This window comes from Calypte anna, chromosome 2 (genome assembly GCF_003957555.1).
Source record: "Calypte anna isolate BGI_N300 chromosome 2, bCalAnn1_v1.p, whole genome shotgun sequence".
Taxonomy (NCBI): Eukaryota; Metazoa; Chordata; class Aves; order Apodiformes; family Trochilidae; genus Calypte; species Calypte anna.
The window spans coordinates 591,028-606,974 of record NC_044245.1 but is presented as its reverse complement, the minus strand read 5'-3'; the positions used below and the strand labels follow the sequence as shown (position 1 = coordinate 606,974).

Here is a 15,947-nt window from a genome sequence, read left to right as displayed (position 1 = left end):
AACAACCAAAAACTCTAAAAAAAAATCCTCCCCCCCCAAAAAAATCAAAAACCAAAAAAAAAAAAAAAAAAGAAACCCCACAAAACAGGAAAAAAATGTCTCTGTGTGTGGACTCGGTCCTGGGGGCAGTGGGACCCCCTCCACCCCTGACACCCCTCCCCATGAGCTTTCCCCACTCTCCCAGCCCAGCCACACGTAGGACCCCGGAGGATTGATCCTGCCCTCTCCAGAGCCCCCCGTGGGACTCTGTCCCCTCCCAGCTCCCCCTGAAGCCTCAGGGATGTCCCCAAGCCTGGGTGACCCCGGTTCCTGCTGCCTTGTGCCACCCCCGCTCAGTGGTTGTGTCATCCAGCTGATGGATTCCCGGGGTGTTGCCATGCTCCGAGCTGGAGCCCCCCCGTGATTTTTGGACACGGGGGGTCGTTTGCCCCACGGTCCTGCCCCGTGCAGGGCTGTGCAGTGCAGCACCGTGAGGCTGACAACTCCAGGCTTGGTGACACCTGGGGACATGCCACCAACATGAGGAATGGGGGGGAATTCGAGATGCTGGGAAGAGTCTGGTGAGGGGGGGTGCTTCTCCACCAGGTGATTGTACCCCCCACCCCCTTTTTCCCATCCCTCAGCTTGCAGGTGGTGCCGTGTCCTTCCTGGGTGCAGGATCATGGGCAGGGGACAGGATTGTGGCCGGGATCTCGGAGGGGGGGATCTTTGGGTGGGGGGCAAAGGCATTGCAGCCCAGCACGACTTTATTGGGTATCGCACGGTCCATACAAAACTACAGCCCAAGCACTGTACAGAGCGGACGGCACGGGGCTGGGGGGCTGTAAAAATAAGCAGCAGGGAGGGTGGGGGGCGTGTGGGGAGCACAGCAGCAGGCGGGGGGACAAGGAAGGGACATGGCAGTAGGGGAGGGGACGTGGGGGTGTGGGGGAGTGGGCTGCTCCCCATCCTGTGCAGCGAGATTGTCTGGTGTGGGTGGGTGTGGGGAGAGTCGGGGAAAGGGGGTGGGGGGCTAAAAAGCGTCCGTCCGTGGCAGGGGCCGGGTCTGTGGGTGCACTGACACCCCCGGGGGGGGCTGCCCGTGCCCCCCACCCCATCCGGGCGCCTGTATTTGGTAGGAAGCCGCGCGTCCCCGTCTCGGAGCGGTGCGGGGGGCGTGCGGGGGGAGGGGGCGTCGGTCCGCGGCGGGCGGTCCCTTTAGTCCCCGGGGGGCATAATACCGGGGGGCGGCAAGGGAGGGGGTCCCGCCTCGACCCCGTGGACCCGCTGGTGGTCCTTGAGGGACTCCTTGTAGCGGAAGCTGCGGCCGCAGGCCGGGCACTGGTAGGGCCGCTCCCCGGTGTGGATGCGCTGGTGCTTGAGCAGGTTCTGCTTGCGGATGAAGCTCTTGCCGCAGGCCGCGCAGGCGAAGGGCCGCTCCCCGGTGTGCAGCCGCTGGTGGTTCTGCAGGTGCTCCTTGCGGCTGTAGCACTTCCCGCACTCGGTGCACTTGTAGGGCCGCTCGCCGCGGTGGATCATCTGGTGCCGCACCAGCCCCGAGTGGCAATTGAAGCTCTTCCCGCACTCGGCGCAGGGGTAGGGCCGCTCGGCCGCGTGGCTCCGCTGGTGGATCCGCAAACTCTTCTTCCCGCTGAAGCTCTTCCCGCACTCCGAGCACCCGTGGGGACGTTCCTCGGTGGGGCCCGGGGTGCCGCTGGGGATGACCCCCCCGCCCCCCTCGGTGCCCCCCGGCCCCGGCTCTGAGCCCGGGGTTTTGCTCAGTCTGTGCTGTGCCGGCAGAACCGCTGCTGCTGCTGCCGCCTGACCCTCGGGGTTCCCGAAGCCTCCGCCGGTGAAGAGCAGGTCCCCGGAGCCCCCCGGCAGCCCCACCTCCTCGGGGGGCTCTGCGTGGGGGCAGCGCTCCTCTGTCTTCACCAGCAGCCCCTCGGCAGCTGCTGGGGAGGGAAAGGGTCTGCTCAGTGCCTGCTGGGGACACTGGGGACTGTGGAATCATGGAATGGGTTGGGTTGGATTGGAAAGGACCTTAAATCCCCACACCGTGCCAACCCCCTGCCATGGTCAGGGACCCCTCCCCCAGCCCAGGGGGCTCCAAGCCCCATCCAACCTTCAACACTGCCAGGGATGGGGCAGCCACAGCTTCCTTGGGCAACCTGGGCACCCAGGGGCTCAGCACCCTCAAATCCAAGAATTCCTTCCCCATCTCCAACCTCAATCTCCCCTTTCTCTCCAAGTTTTAACCCATTTCCCTTCTCCTCTCCCTACCCCCCCGTGTCCAAAGCCCTCCCCCAGCTTTCTTGGAGCCCCTTCAGATATTGGAAGGTTGCTCTGGGGGTCACTTGGGAGCCTCCTCCCCACCCCTGCCACAGCCCAGCCTGGGTGGGTGGGTGCTCCAAGCCCCTCGGGGCCAGGGTCTGCATGGCTCACCCGGACCAGGACCAGGACCAGGACCAGGACCTGTCAGCATCTCCCTCTCTGGCAGCTCCCAGGGCTCACGGACACAGGGCTCTTCCTCCTGCTTGATCCATGACAAGAAGTCGTGCGCCGTGATCAGGGCGTCCGCGCCTGCGGGGGGACAGGGACAGGGACTCAGCAGAGCAGGGGCCGCATCCTGTGCCGGGAGGGTGGGGGGGGGTCAGGGCAGGGGGTGGGGGGGTCACCTGCACAGGGGTCTGCCGGCATCCCCCGCTCCTCCCCGAACTGCTGCTCCCCCACGAAGGCCACCTCCTGCTTGATCCGGGACAGGATGTCCGAGGTGGAGATCAGCGACTCTGGTCACAAGGACACACTTGGCCAGTGCCAGGCTCTGGCCACTTGCCACCGCCTTGGGCTTAGGGGGTAGGACCCCCCAGGCTCCGGTTGTCCCCATCCCACTGTGGTTATGGGGCATCAAACACCCCCAGGGGGATGTGGGGATGGAGGGACAGTCCCGGGGGACAGATGACCACGGGACAGCCCCGGGGATAGGTGACAATAGGACAGCCCATGGAGACGGGTGACCACGGGCAGGCCCTGGGATGGGTGGGTGTGACACAGCCCCTGGGACCTGACAAGACACTAATGATAGTGAGGGACACATGGATCTCCCAGGGATGGATGGTGGCAGTGGGGGACACACGGATCTCCCAGGGATGGATGCCCAAGACCCCAGCACATCAGTCCTGAGGGATTTTCTGGTGTCATTTGTGGTGGCCCCTGGTCACACATGGCCGGGACCATGGGACAAGGAGCAGGGATATTCCCGGGGTGAATGTTGGGATGGGAGGAACACGAGGTGGGTGACAGTGGGGACAGGAGGGACCCAGCGCTGCCCTGGCCGGTGCCTCACCCGCGCAGGTGTCGGGTGGCAGCTCCCTCTGCTCCAGCTCCCTGGGCTCGGGGATGCAGGGACCGTCCCCACGCTCGCCGCGGGGCTGAGCCTCACTCCTGGAGAGGGCACCATCTGCGTGGGGACACAGCGGGGCTGTCACCAGCACCGGGGCAGCACCCACCCCACCCTCCCAGTGCTGGGAGGACAAGGGGCTCTGCCAGCCCCTGGCAGCTCCTGATGGAGAAGCTGCCTACACCGGGCAGGACCTCCGTGTCCTGTAGCTCCCCATTTTTGGGGAGGGGGACCCACACCAGCTCCCTGGAACTGGGCTGCCCCATGTGGTGGCTCCAACAGACTCACACGGTGCCACCAGCAGACCCACAAGTGCCACTAGCATGGCACAGCAGAGCATCCCATCCCCACGTGCCACCACGAGCTGAGGAGGGTTCCCCCACAAACAGGAGGTCCAAGGTCCGCGCCGTGCAGACAGGGGACCAGACCACCCCTGTCCTTGACCCTCTGGGGACACCCCATCCCGCTGGGAAAGAAGGGACAAAGGGACGTTTACCCAAGGAGATCAAGGACTCATAGTTCTCCTTCACCAGGTTATTGTACAGCTCTTTCTGCCACTCCTCCAAATTCTTCCACTCCTCCGCCGAGAAGTAGACGGCGATGTCAACAAAGGTCACGGGCACCTGCATGGACAATGCCCCGCCAGCTCAGGGGTGTCCAGGGGAGCTGAGGGTCCCTCTGCCCGGCCCTCGGCTTCCCCCCAGGAGCCCTCACCTTGGGGACCTCACCCCGGGGTCCAGGCGGCAGCCGCAGGACCCAGAAGTTCCTGTTCTTCAGCAGGTTCTCCACGTTCTCCAGCCGCCGCTGGAGCAGCCCGTACTCCTGGATCAGGGTGCCCAGCACGGCCCATTTGCTCTCCAGCTGGTTCCCAAACTCCATGGTGGTCTTCTCACAGTCCAGAAGCTTCTTCTCGGCCGTGCCGGATCGTCCCTCCAGGCTGAGCAGGCGGGTGGCCAGGAGGTCGATCTTCCTCTCCATGGCCTGCACGGTGGCCACCACGGTCCAGAGCGAGGCCTCTGCGGGGTGCAGCTGAGCCTCCCGCACGTGCGCCCGCTCGGGCAGCAGCGGCGGCTGCAGCGGCATCAGGTGGGGGGCTTCCACGTTCCACTCCTGCACCTGGGCCGTGGGGAGGGCACGGGTGGGAGGGGGGCCGTGGGCACACCCACCCCACCCCACTCCACCCCAGCTTCTCTTCAGAGCCCCGTGGCAAGCACCGCTACCCGGGGGGCTCCTGGCCACCGCTGCCACCCCCAGCACCCTGCTGGGGACTCCGGTGTGCGGTGCCACCGCCACCCCGGGGCTGCCTGTCATTGTCACCGTGGGGTCAGCACCGGTCACTGTCCCCGTGGGACACCGGCCAGCTCCGGGCAGGTCACTGTGCCACGAGGGCAGCGACCCCTTCCCCAGCACCTTGTGTTCCCAGACCTCGTGAGGGCTTCCCTGGGGCTGCCCAGGCAGGAACCCCCCCAGGAGGAGGAGGGGTGGGCAGGGGGCACCGGGCAGCCTGGGCCAGGGGTGGCTGGGGACATCTTGGGGACAGACGGGCAGGCTGGGCCAGGGGTGGCTGAGGGCAAAGCCTTCACGGGACATCCCAGGGGCACGGTGACATCCTGGGTCAGTGCTGCCGGGTCACGGCCCGGGGACATGGGGACATCCCGGGTTACAGGTGTCCGGGGCACCCTGGGGCTGGAGCCTGCACGGTGCATCCCGGGGCACGGGAACATCCTGGGGACAGAGGACATCCCCAGGACATCCTGGGGACACGGACATCCTGGGGCAGCGATGCCCGGGGACACTCCGGGGTGACAGGGACACGGCGGGTCAGAGGTGCCCGGTCACACCGCGGTGCCATGGGGACAGCCGAGTGGCACCGGAGCATCCCGGGGAGCGGGGCAGGGGGGGGACGGGACACACACGGGGACATCCCGGGTCAGCAGAGGTGCCCGGTCAGGTCCCGGTGGCACCGGAGCCATCCCGCCTCAGGTCCCCGGGGCCGGGGGGTGCAGGGGGGGACCGGGGCTCCGCGGGCGGGGGGTGCCCGGAGGAGGGGGAGATGAGGGGGGGCAGGGGGTGTCCCAGGGGCACCGCGGGGGTCCCGGCCGGGGCGGCGGCGGGGAGCGGCCGCTGGAGCGGGTCGGGGGTTCGGGGGGGGGGGCGGGGGCCCCGGTGCCGGTGGCCCGGTCCGGGCCGCGCTTACCTGGGCGGGCGCCCACTCGGCCATGGCCCCGCGGAGCTGGGCCGGGCCCCGTCGGCTGGGCCCGGGCCGCGGCGGGGAGAGCGCGGAGGGAAGCGGGGCGACGGGACCGGGACCGGGGCCGGTACCGGGGGCTGCGCTGTCGGTGCCTGCGAGCTGCGGGCCGGGCCCCGCCGCCCCGCCGAGGAGCCGGGGGCAGCCGGGGAATTGCATCCGCCTGCTCCGGGCTGGGCGGCTGCGGGCGGGGAGCGGAGAGCGCCGAGCACTGCCGCCTACCGGCACCGGCACCGGCACCGAGAGGCACCGGCACCGAGAGAGGCACCGGCACCGGGAGAGGCACCGGCACCGGGAGAGGCACCGGCACCGGGAGGCACCGGGAGGCACCGACACCGGGAGCTGGGTTTTGGCACTGCCACAGCACCGGCACCTGGCTGCGGTACCGGCATCGACATCGGCACCAGTACCACCTCTGGAATCATCACTGGTACTGGTGCCACTGGTACTGTCACTAGCAGCCTGGCCTCTGGCACCGGTATCGGTACTGGTATTGGCACGAGGATCACACTGGCACCAGCATCAGCACCGGAACCACCTCTGGCACCGCCATGGGCACAGCAGCCTGCACACGGGCAGTGGTGCCAGCATCAGCACTGGTACCAGCACCGGTTCCAAGCCCCGGCACTGGGATGGCCACTGGCACCAGCACCGAGCCCTGGTGCTGCCACTGCCATCAACATCGGCACCAGTGTCACCACCAGTGCCAGCACCAAGCTCTGGCACCAGAACCGACTCCCAGCCCAGTGGGTGCCTGAGCCCGGAGCCCCGGTTCTGCCTCCTCAGCCGGGCACTGCATCCATCCCTGGGGCTGGAAAAGGGGGTGTCTGCCCCCCACACCCTTGGGCTGTGCCACAGGGTCCCCCTTTGTCCCTCCAGCAAACATCTGGTGACACCAGAGGGAGCCCGGGCTGCGGGGAGGGGGTCTGCAGTGGGGGACACCCCATCACCCACACCAGGACCCCCACCCTGGCCCTCGTGGTTTGGGGACCCCCCGTGCACTCAGGACCCTTCGACAGCACCGGTGCCAGAGCAGGGAGAGGAGTTCTGGTCCTGCCTACCAGGAGACCTCCTGAGAAGTGTTCCTTCAGCCCCGCGGTGCTCCGGGGTCCCCAGGGGTGGGACTGGGGGGTCCCCTCTGCAGGACACAGACTGGGACAGCCCCCGCCTCTGGTGACACCAGAAGGGTGAAGCCGTGTCACTGGAGGATGCCACCACCGAGTCCCCTTCACCACCTGTGTCCCCAACCCCCCCGTGTCACCACCCCATGGCTCTGGCAGCCGGCACCCACCATGGCCTGGGGCAGGACGTGGGTCCCCGGGGTCAGCCCATGGGACGAGCTGTGGGGCAGCTGGTGATGCCCCACGGGGGGAGGTGGGATGAGGACCTCAGAGGGAACCACTGGGGGGGTTTTGGGGAGCTCATTCTCTCTGTGCAATGAAGGGAGTGAGGGGCACCCAGTGCTCTCCCAGCTCCTCACCAGCTCTGGGTGGCAGGTCCCAGGCTGTGGTGAGGAGCACTGGCAGAGCAGAGGGGACACCGAGCCCTGAGCAGCACTTCAGGTGACAAAGAACCCCCCGGAGCTGCTCGGAGCCGTGCAGGCTCAGGGACCCATCAGAGTTTCCCAAACCTTGCCGTGCAGGTCGTGTCCCTGGCTCTGCTCTCCCAGCACAGCGGAGGCTCCAGCTCTTTGGGCTGGGGGTGCTCCTCTGCAGGAGGGGTGAGGGGTGCTGGGAGCCAGGAGCACCCAGGGGAGCTGCAGGGTGGAGATGGAGCAGGCAGCTCAGCTCCAGTCCTGCTGGGGCTGGGAATGGGGCAGGACACCCAGGCTGGGACACCACAGGGCATCCCCAGCATCTCCAGGAATGGGGGAGTTTTGCCCCTTTTGGGGACAACAGCTCAGGACCTGCCCCCCAAGGTGAGTTCCTGGGGGTTCCTTGAGGGGGGTGTTGCACCCACACCCACCCACACTGCCCCTCTCTGTGTCCTCACCCCTGAAAGGTCCCAGGGGACAGAACTCCACCAGTGGGTGCCAGTGGCTCCTGGCCCAGGAGCAGCCCCAGCACTGGAGCCTCTGCAGCACCCTGCAGCCCAGGGACAGCCTCAGCCAGAAGCAGCACCTCTGCATTCCACACTTCCCCTCTTACATTCCTTATTCCCCTCCTGGGAAAAACCAAAGGAAGGCCTGAGAAGGGAAGATGAGCTCTCCCCAGGAAGCACTTGCACCAGACCTCAGTTTCTGGAGTCTTGGCTGCATCACCCACGAGGCACCGACCAGAAGACTGCAAGATCATCCCCATCATCTGAAAGGGAAAGTGAAGGTGTGTGGAAAGGAAACCACCTTCTGTCAACATCATCACAAAATGCCAGATGTTTGCAAGCTGAGGGGAGACTTCTGCCCACCAGTGATGGGGCATGAAAACAAAAAGGGCAGAAAAGCCTCATGAGCTACACCCTGACCTCCTGCCTACCATCTACAGGATGCTGGGGCTCCTAAAACTGAACCCATTTTCTTCTCCGAGGTGTTTGTGTCAGCACTGAGGGGTGGAGCAGCACAGGGTGAGCCTTCCAGCTGCAGATTAACATCACCCCCAGCCTTTTAAGAAGGAATAAATAAAAGCACGGGTTGGGAATGCTCCCCAAAGAAAACTGTCTGGCTTCCTTGTTTTTTTCCTGCGACTGCCCAGACCCCAGAGGTTCTGCAGTTGGTTGTTTTAGGAATATTATTTCATAAAATCCCAGACTGACTTGGGATGGAGGGACCTTAAATCCCCCCCAGTGCCCCCCCTGCATGGTCAGGGACCCCTCCCCCAGCCCAGGGGGCTCCAAGCCCCATCCAACCTTCAACACTGCCAGGGATGGGGCAGCCACAGCTTCCTTGGGCAACCTGGGCACCCAGGGGCTCAGCACCCTCACCCCAAACAATTTCTCCCTCATCTCCAACCTGAATCCACAAGTTTGAGACCATTAAAACCATTTAAACCATTTCTCAAGGGCCACACAGGGATTCTCAGTTTCTTGTTGAGTAACAGAGTCTCTGAAGAACTCTGAGTCCCCTCTGCTACAAGAGAATTAAAACACTTTCCCCAGGAGGAGCTGAGGGAATCTTCTGCTCCCCTGTGAAAAGATTTGGGCAGGGAATGGGAACTTCCCACACTCCTCCTTCCCCTTTCCCACCATACTGAAGGATCACCCAGTGTTTACCCCACTCCAGTCAGGTTTATTCTGCTCTCCTCCCATCTGAGCTTCCCTTGCCCACCTCTCTGCACTCTCGGATGCTCACTTTCTGCTACTCTCTGTTTTTTCCCTTTTTTTTAAAATAAAATGTAAGCAGCACATCGACTCTGCAGATTACTTAGGGAGGTGACAGTGCCCCACAGGTCAACACCGTGGAATTTCTCCTTGCATGCAGAAGGAACAGAAACTCCCTGAGGAACCTCTGTGCATTAATGTGTCTGTGGGCATCAATATTTGATGCTTTACCTTTTAGTGTTGTTTTCCCATCGTTTGAAGCCAACGCTGAAGTGTGGCTGCAGGAATCACAGGGCCTGAAGCCTCCCTAAGAGCAGCACATGGAGGGAAAGGTTGTTCTCCCACCCAAAGTCCTTGTTTAATCATTCCATGCAGGGGGCTGGAACTGGGTGAGCTTTAAGGCCCTTTCCAACCCTGACAATTCCATGCTAGTTCAGAGACAACACCCAGACCTCTCGTTTCTGAGGCTGGATCCCTCATTAACACCTCTGCACATTTCACATCCCCAGCAGAGAGGGTGGCACTGAGCTGGTGTGCTGGGAAGTGACATTTCTGTCCCTGTGTGCCCCGGGGTTCAGGTCTGGGTGGTGGGAGAACCCCCCCTGCTCCACCAGAACCCCCCTGGTTCCCTGAAGGAACCTCTCCAGGTGAGAGAAAGGAGGCACCAACATCTTCACCAGGTCATACAACAAAACATCTCTGCCCTCCTTCCTCCTGACACTGCCTGGATTTCCATCCCTAACTCCATTTCAGCTCTGCCTCCACCTGAACCTCTAAATAAGGTGATTTGTTTGGATTTTGGTGGCACAAATCCTTGGTTTAAGTGACATCTCTGCTTGGCTGGATGCTCTGTGGCTGCTCCCAAACGGGACCTTCCCAGATCAGCTCTTCCCTCCAGGCTTTCCTTTCAGCAGCTCCTGGAGGTCCCCACACCCCATCCAGATCCCCCAACTCTTTCCCAGCAGGAAAGCAGATTTGGTGGGGAGGTGTTGGATGGGATTTGTTCCGGGAGGAACCCAACAGAATCCTTGCCCAGGAGCATGGGGTGTCCTCGGGACCAGGAAGGCAGAGGAAAAGCTGTCCCCAGGGTGATGGTGAGAGGGAACCCACGGGAAGGCCGTGCCCAGAGGAGTTCTCTGGGATCCTGGGCTCTGGGCTGCCCAGAGCTGCCCTGCAGAACCTCCAGAACTCCAGCAGAACCCCAGCTGCCCCTTGCTCTGCTGCTCCTCGGGGGAAGCCGAGGACGTGGGCATCACCCCCGAGCTGGGCTGACCCAACTTCTGCCCCCTTGGCACTTCAGGGAATGAGGAAAAACGCTGAAATCCACTCAGGATCTGCAGCCAGCACCTCCTGAGGATCCTCCCTGCCTCCTGGCCTTGTCCCCCAGCTGAAGGCACCAGGGGCTGTGCTGCCCCCCTGCTCTGCTCTCACCACAGCTGCTGAAACAACTCGGGGTTTGGGGGGTTTTGGGGTTTGGGTTGTTTGCCTTTTTAACACCAAACCCTTCAGCCACCCTCCTGGCAGCTCCTGCTGCTGCTCCCTGGTTATTTCCTGGTTATTTCCTGGTTATTTCCCCCATCTCCTCCCACCCAAACACCTCGCAGCGTTTTCTGCAGGAATCAGGAACCCTCCAGCACCAGCTCTTTGGGGCCCCGGGAAACCTCATTGTATTTTCTGAGCACTGCTGCTCCCTGCAGCACCTCCTCCCTCCCAGGTGTCAATCATCGACCTGCTCATCAACATCCCCTCCTCAGCCCTGACACCAGCCCGGTGCCTTCCACACCTGACTTGGGCTCTGCTGAAGCAAAGAGAGCAGAGAAGCCCTGCAGGGGAGCAGAGCCTTTGCCTCCAGGAGGCCCTTTCCATGCCGGTGTCTCCCGGAGTTCTGCAGAGCACTGAAATGGATCCTCAGGGGCAGAATTTCCCGTTTCATCCCTTGTGTTCATTTCCTTCCCAGCTGTCTACAGAAGATGCTGAGGAGGAGCTCCACCAGTTTGTTTCCAAGCCCTTTTCTTTTTTCTGCTTGTTTTCTATCTCGATGTAAGAGATGATTTTAACATTTCTAAGACACCTTTCAGGATATTCAGAAATGTGGAAATAGGAATTTTTAGATAAATATGTATGCAGAATTTCTCTTCTTATTCCTCTCAAATGAAAATCCAAGTGAATTAGCAGAGCTTTGCAAATTAATTCACCCGGAAATTTCAATTAAATTTGAATTCATGTTCAAACGAATTCAAAAGACTCCTGGGTGCAGCCCTGGGTGGAGCTGGGCTGGAGGATCCCGAGGTCCCTTCCAGCTGCTGTGATTCAGGAAGCTCCGTCCCAAAGCTCTCCCCAGCCACCCCTCTGGCAGGGAGGGTTTGGTGGCAGCTGGAGGGGAAGCTGATCCCCAGGAGAGGTTCCAGGGGTGAGCAGTGTGCCAGGGCTCCTCCCTGCCCCTCTCCCCTCTGGGACCTTGGGACACCCAAAGCTTCCCCACAGCCCTGCCCTGACCCCCAGCTCCTTCTGCAGGGAATTTCTCTCTGACCAGCACAACCTCCAGCCTGGAAATCTGCTGACTTTCCGTGCTCAGATCCAGGTCCTCTCCTCCATGGGCTGCTGATAAAGAAGGGATTTCTCCCAGCCCATAAGGTTCTCCTTCCCCGAGAGTGCTGTGTCCCCCCTGCTTCCCATGGGATTGCCCCATTCCTGTGGGATCCTGGGGCTCTCAGCTGTCCCAGCCCCATCCCTGCTGCCCCGCAGCTTCTCTGCTCCCCATGGGGCTCTGCAGCTCGGGTCTGATCCCAGCCCCACCACGGCCTGGAACAGAAAGATCCCAAATGTTCCCTTTAATGCAGAACCCCAGACTGAGTTGGGTTGGAAGGGACCTTAAAGCTCATCCAGTCCCAACCCCCTGCCATGGTCAGGGACCCCTCCCCCAGCCCAGGGGGCTCCAAGCCCCATCCAACCTTCAACACTGCCAGGGATGGGGCAGCCACAGCTTCCTTGGGCAACCTGGGCACCCAGGGGCTCAGCACCCTCACCCCAAACAATTTCTCCCTCCCTCCCTCCCTGCCCAAGATCTCCTCTCCATCTCCCCTCTCCCAGCTCCAAACCCTTCCCCCTCGCAGGCTCCCATCCCTCCAGGCCCTTGTCCCAAGTCCCTCCCCAGCTTTCCTGGAGCCCCTTCAGGCACTGGAAGGTGCTCTAAGGTCTCCCCATTGCAGCCTTCTCTTCTCCAGCCTCAACACCCCCAACTCTCTCAGCCTGGCTCCAGAGCAGAGCTGCTCCAGCCCTCCCAGCAGCTCCAGGACCTCCTCTGCACTGGTCCCAGCAGCAGGAGCAGAGCTGGAGGTTTGGGGTCTGTGTCCCCTGGGAGCTGCTCCCAGTTCCCACAGCACAAACCCCAATTCCTCAGCAGTTTTGGGGTGCAGGGTCAGAGCCCACAGCCCCTCCTGGAACACAGCACAAACTCCAGGGACTCCCAGGATCCAGAGGCTTCATCCCTACAAACCAAGCTGAGGGAACCAGAGCTCTGCCAGCTCCACTCCCAACACCCCTCTGGGTTCTCCCTCCCTTTTCTCCAAACCTGGATTTCCCTCTGCTTTGTTCTCCCCTGGTGACCGGGGCATTTCTTACACTCCTTTCATTCACACCTTTTTGTCTGTGTCCTGTGACTCAGTTCTGGTTAATTCACATGAAAACACTTTGCCTTCTGCTTTCCCAAAACCCAACTTTTTTCCCTCCTTGTTCCCTCTTTGTGCTGCTGTGTCCCAGCAGATCCCTGCACAGCCAGCACCCCCCTGCCCCCAGGGAGAGCTCCAGAGGGGAGGGAGCAGCTGGGGAGCAGGGGAACAATATTTGTCCTCCAATTGCTCCTTTCACTGTTTCAGCAATTCCCTCAAGAAAAAGGAAAAAAAGAAAAAGGAAAAAGGGAAAAAAGGGAAAAAAGGGAAAAAGGGAAAAAGGGAAAAAGGGAAAAAGGGGAAAAAGGGAAAAGGGAAAAAGGGAAAAAGGGAAAAAGGGAAAGGAAAAAGGGAAAAAAGGGAAAAAGGGAAAAAGGGAAAAAGGGAAAAAGGGAAAAGGAAACAACCTGAGGCCGCTGTCTGCAGGCTGGCAACCCCTGGAATTGCCTTGCCTTGCTATTCCAGCTGAGGCTGGGCAGCAGGAGGTTCAGGGGTGCAGTGGGGCAGCGCTGGGGGTGTCACCTCCACAGCAGGGGCTGAGCTGAGGCTCCCGGGTTCCCGCAGCCCCAAATCACCGCAAGTTCTCCTCCTGCTGACCCGAGGAATCAGCGGGAGAAGGAGGCGCGGGGGAACCCCAGATCAGAGCTTCACCTTTAATGCCCAAGCACCCCGTGTCCCCCAGCACCCCCCGTGTCCCCCATCCCTGTCCCCCATCCCCCCATCCCCAGGGTCCGCAGCCCCCGCAGGTCCCCGCACTCTCCCCGCACCCCCCGCTTGTTTCTCCGCTCCCGCCTCCTCTCAGGGGTCGGCCCCGCCCCTCTTCTCCTTTCTCATTGGCTGGCGGAGGATCGGCCACGCCCACTTCTCTGCCCGACGACAGCCAGTCACCAGGGCACTCGTCCCTATTGGCCGGCGTTAGAGGAAAGCGGAGCGCTGATTGGAGGAGGCGGGAGTGACCTCACGGGGAGGGCGGGGACTGTGAGCCCGCGCCTTCGCGTTGTCATGGCAACGCCGGCCGGGCCGGGCCTGAGGCGGCGGAGAGTGGGGGGGGAACCGGGAACCGGGAACCGGAGCCGGGGAGCGCGAACGGGAGAGGCGGGAGCTGCGGACTGAGGGGAGGGCGCTGAGGGACGGGGGGGAAGGGGAAAGGGGAAGGGGGAAGGGGGGAGAGGGAAGGAAGAAGGGGGATGCGCTGGGTGCGGGGCACGGGGGATGCGTGAACCCGGAGCTGGGTGAGCGGGCCCGAGGTGTGTGCGGGACGGGGTGCAGCCCGCATGGCTGCTGCTCTGCCCAGCGCTCGGGGCTGCGGTCACTGCCTGCCAAAAGCTTTATCAGGGATCAGGACAAGGGGATCACCTGTCCCCTGAGTCAGTCTGGGGGGCAGGAATGAGGGAGGGAAGGGGCTGCAGAGGGGTCTGGAGAGGATGGATCCATGGGGCGAGGTTCTGGACAGGATGGATCCATGGGGTGAGGTTCTGGATGGGATGGATCCATGGGGTGAGGTTCTGGAGAGGATGGATCCATGGGGTGAGGTTCTGGGCAGGATGGATCCATGGGGTGAGGTTCTGGAGAGGATGGATCCATGGGGTGAAGCTCTGGACAGGATGGATCCATGGGGTGAGGTTCTGGAGAGGGATCTGGACAGGATGGATCCATGTGGGGAGGTTCTGGAGAGGATGGATCCATGGGGTGAAGCTCTGGACAGGATGGATCCATGGGGTGAGGTTCTGGAGAGGGATCTGGACAGGATGGATCCATGTGGGGAGGTTCTGGAGAGGATGGATCCATGGGGTGAGGTTCTGGAGAGGATGGATCCATGGGGTGAGGTTGGATCCATGGGGTGAGGTTCTACAGAGGGTTCTGGACAGGATGGATCCATGGGGTGAGCTCTGAGGTTCCCCCAGGCCCAGGGCTGGGTCCTGCCCTGGGGTCACCCCAACCCCAGGCACTGCTCCAGCCTTGGGGCAGAGCAGCTGCAAAGTGCCCCGGGGGAAAAGGCCCTGGGGGGTTGGGTGACACCCAGCTGAACATGAGCTCAGTGTGTGCCCAGGTGGCCAAGGTGGCCACCAGCATCCTGGCTGGGACCAGCACTGGGTGGGCAGCAGGAGCAGGGCAGGGATGGTCCTGGGAATGGAAAGAATTTCTGCCTGGAAAGGGTTGTCAGGGCCTGGCCCAGGCTGCCCAGGGCAGGGCTGGAGTCCCCATCATCCCTGGAGGGGTTTCAGAGCAACCCCTGGGGATGTGGTGCTGGGGGAAGGGTTGGATTGATGATCTTGAACTTCTTTTCAAACCAGAATTGTTCTGAGTCTGCTACATTCCAGAGCAAAGTTTTCCCTTGAAAACAGGATTTGGGGCATGGCAGTCCCAGAACTTCTCTTCCTGCTTCTACCTTGCTCCTCATTTCTCCTCCCCCTACAGAATGACCCGAGGCATTTCTGTAACAATTTTAATTAAAAAAAAGAAAAAAGGAAAAAAAAATTCCAGTCAAGAAGAAAGCGTCTGTACAAATCCTAAGCAGAAACATGCACAGAAAAAAGGCTTTTTAAGGAAGTTTGGCACAGCTGCCTGGTGGGAAAACCCTGAGCCCAAAGGGGCTCCCCCAGTGCTGCTGGTTCTGCTGTTTTCCCCCAGACTCAAGGCCACTGAGCACAAGGTGACAGATGATCTCCCCTGACTTACAACTCAAATGAGTGACCCGTGTCCTGGTGGTGTCTCTCTCAGCAGTGCTTTCCCCCTCCAGACACTGAGCACAAATGCACTTCTGGAAGGCAGCTGCTGAACCAGCATCTCGTGGGGCAGTGACTGAGCAGTGAATTCCTGGGGGTGCTCAGAATGCACCCCACGTCCCAGGCTCCTGCTGATCCTGGAGCTGCAGGGGATCCCTCAGGAATCCCCTCTGGGGTTCAGCCCCACAGAGCCCCCCCAGCTCCAGGAGTGAGGCTCAGGGTGAAGCTCCCCAGGAGGCTGCTTCCCAACAGCCACAGGCTCAGTGCTTCCACCCACCAGTGGGTGTTCCCTGGCACTTTCTCCGTGGATAATTAACACCTTTCACTCGCTGATTTCCAGCCCAGCCCCTGGGCTCCGTGCCCCCAGCAGCCTAAGGGAGAACTCTCTGGATATTCCCCATCCCTGGAGCATCACAAACTGCTGCATCTCATTGGAACTCTGGAGCACCAGAGCCTGGCGAGGGCTCCAGCACATCCCCAGCAAGCTCCGGGCACTGCTGAGAGCACATCTCAACCTGGAAAACACCCCAAAAAACTTTCTCCCGTTGCCTGGGAGGGAGCTCAGGGGGGGCTTTCCAGCCAGGTGACAACTGAGGGGCTGCAGAGTGTCTGTAGGGGGTTTCTATAGGGGGTTTCTATAGGGGGTTTCTATAGGGGGTTTCTATAGGGGGTCT

At 61.9% G+C, this 15,947-nt stretch overlaps 1 protein-coding gene across 1 annotated transcript; it reads right to left on the bottom strand.

The window, feature by feature from the left end:
* Window positions 1-728: 728 nt before the first annotated feature.
* On the bottom strand, window positions 729-5,636 carry LOC103536139 (zinc finger protein 282-like). Its single transcript, XM_030444919.1, has 7 exons — window positions 5,577-5,636; window positions 4,094-4,495; window positions 3,876-4,002; window positions 3,326-3,439; window positions 2,658-2,768; window positions 2,431-2,562; window positions 729-1,934 (listed from the first exon to the last, which is right to left on the bottom strand). The coding sequence occupies exons 1-7, from the start codon at window positions 5,598-5,600 to the stop codon at window positions 1,198-1,200; spliced, it is 1,647 nt and encodes a 548-aa protein (XP_030300779.1). The 5' UTR covers window positions 5,601-5,636; the 3' UTR covers window positions 729-1,197.
* Window positions 5,637-15,947: the final 10,311 nt, after the last annotated feature.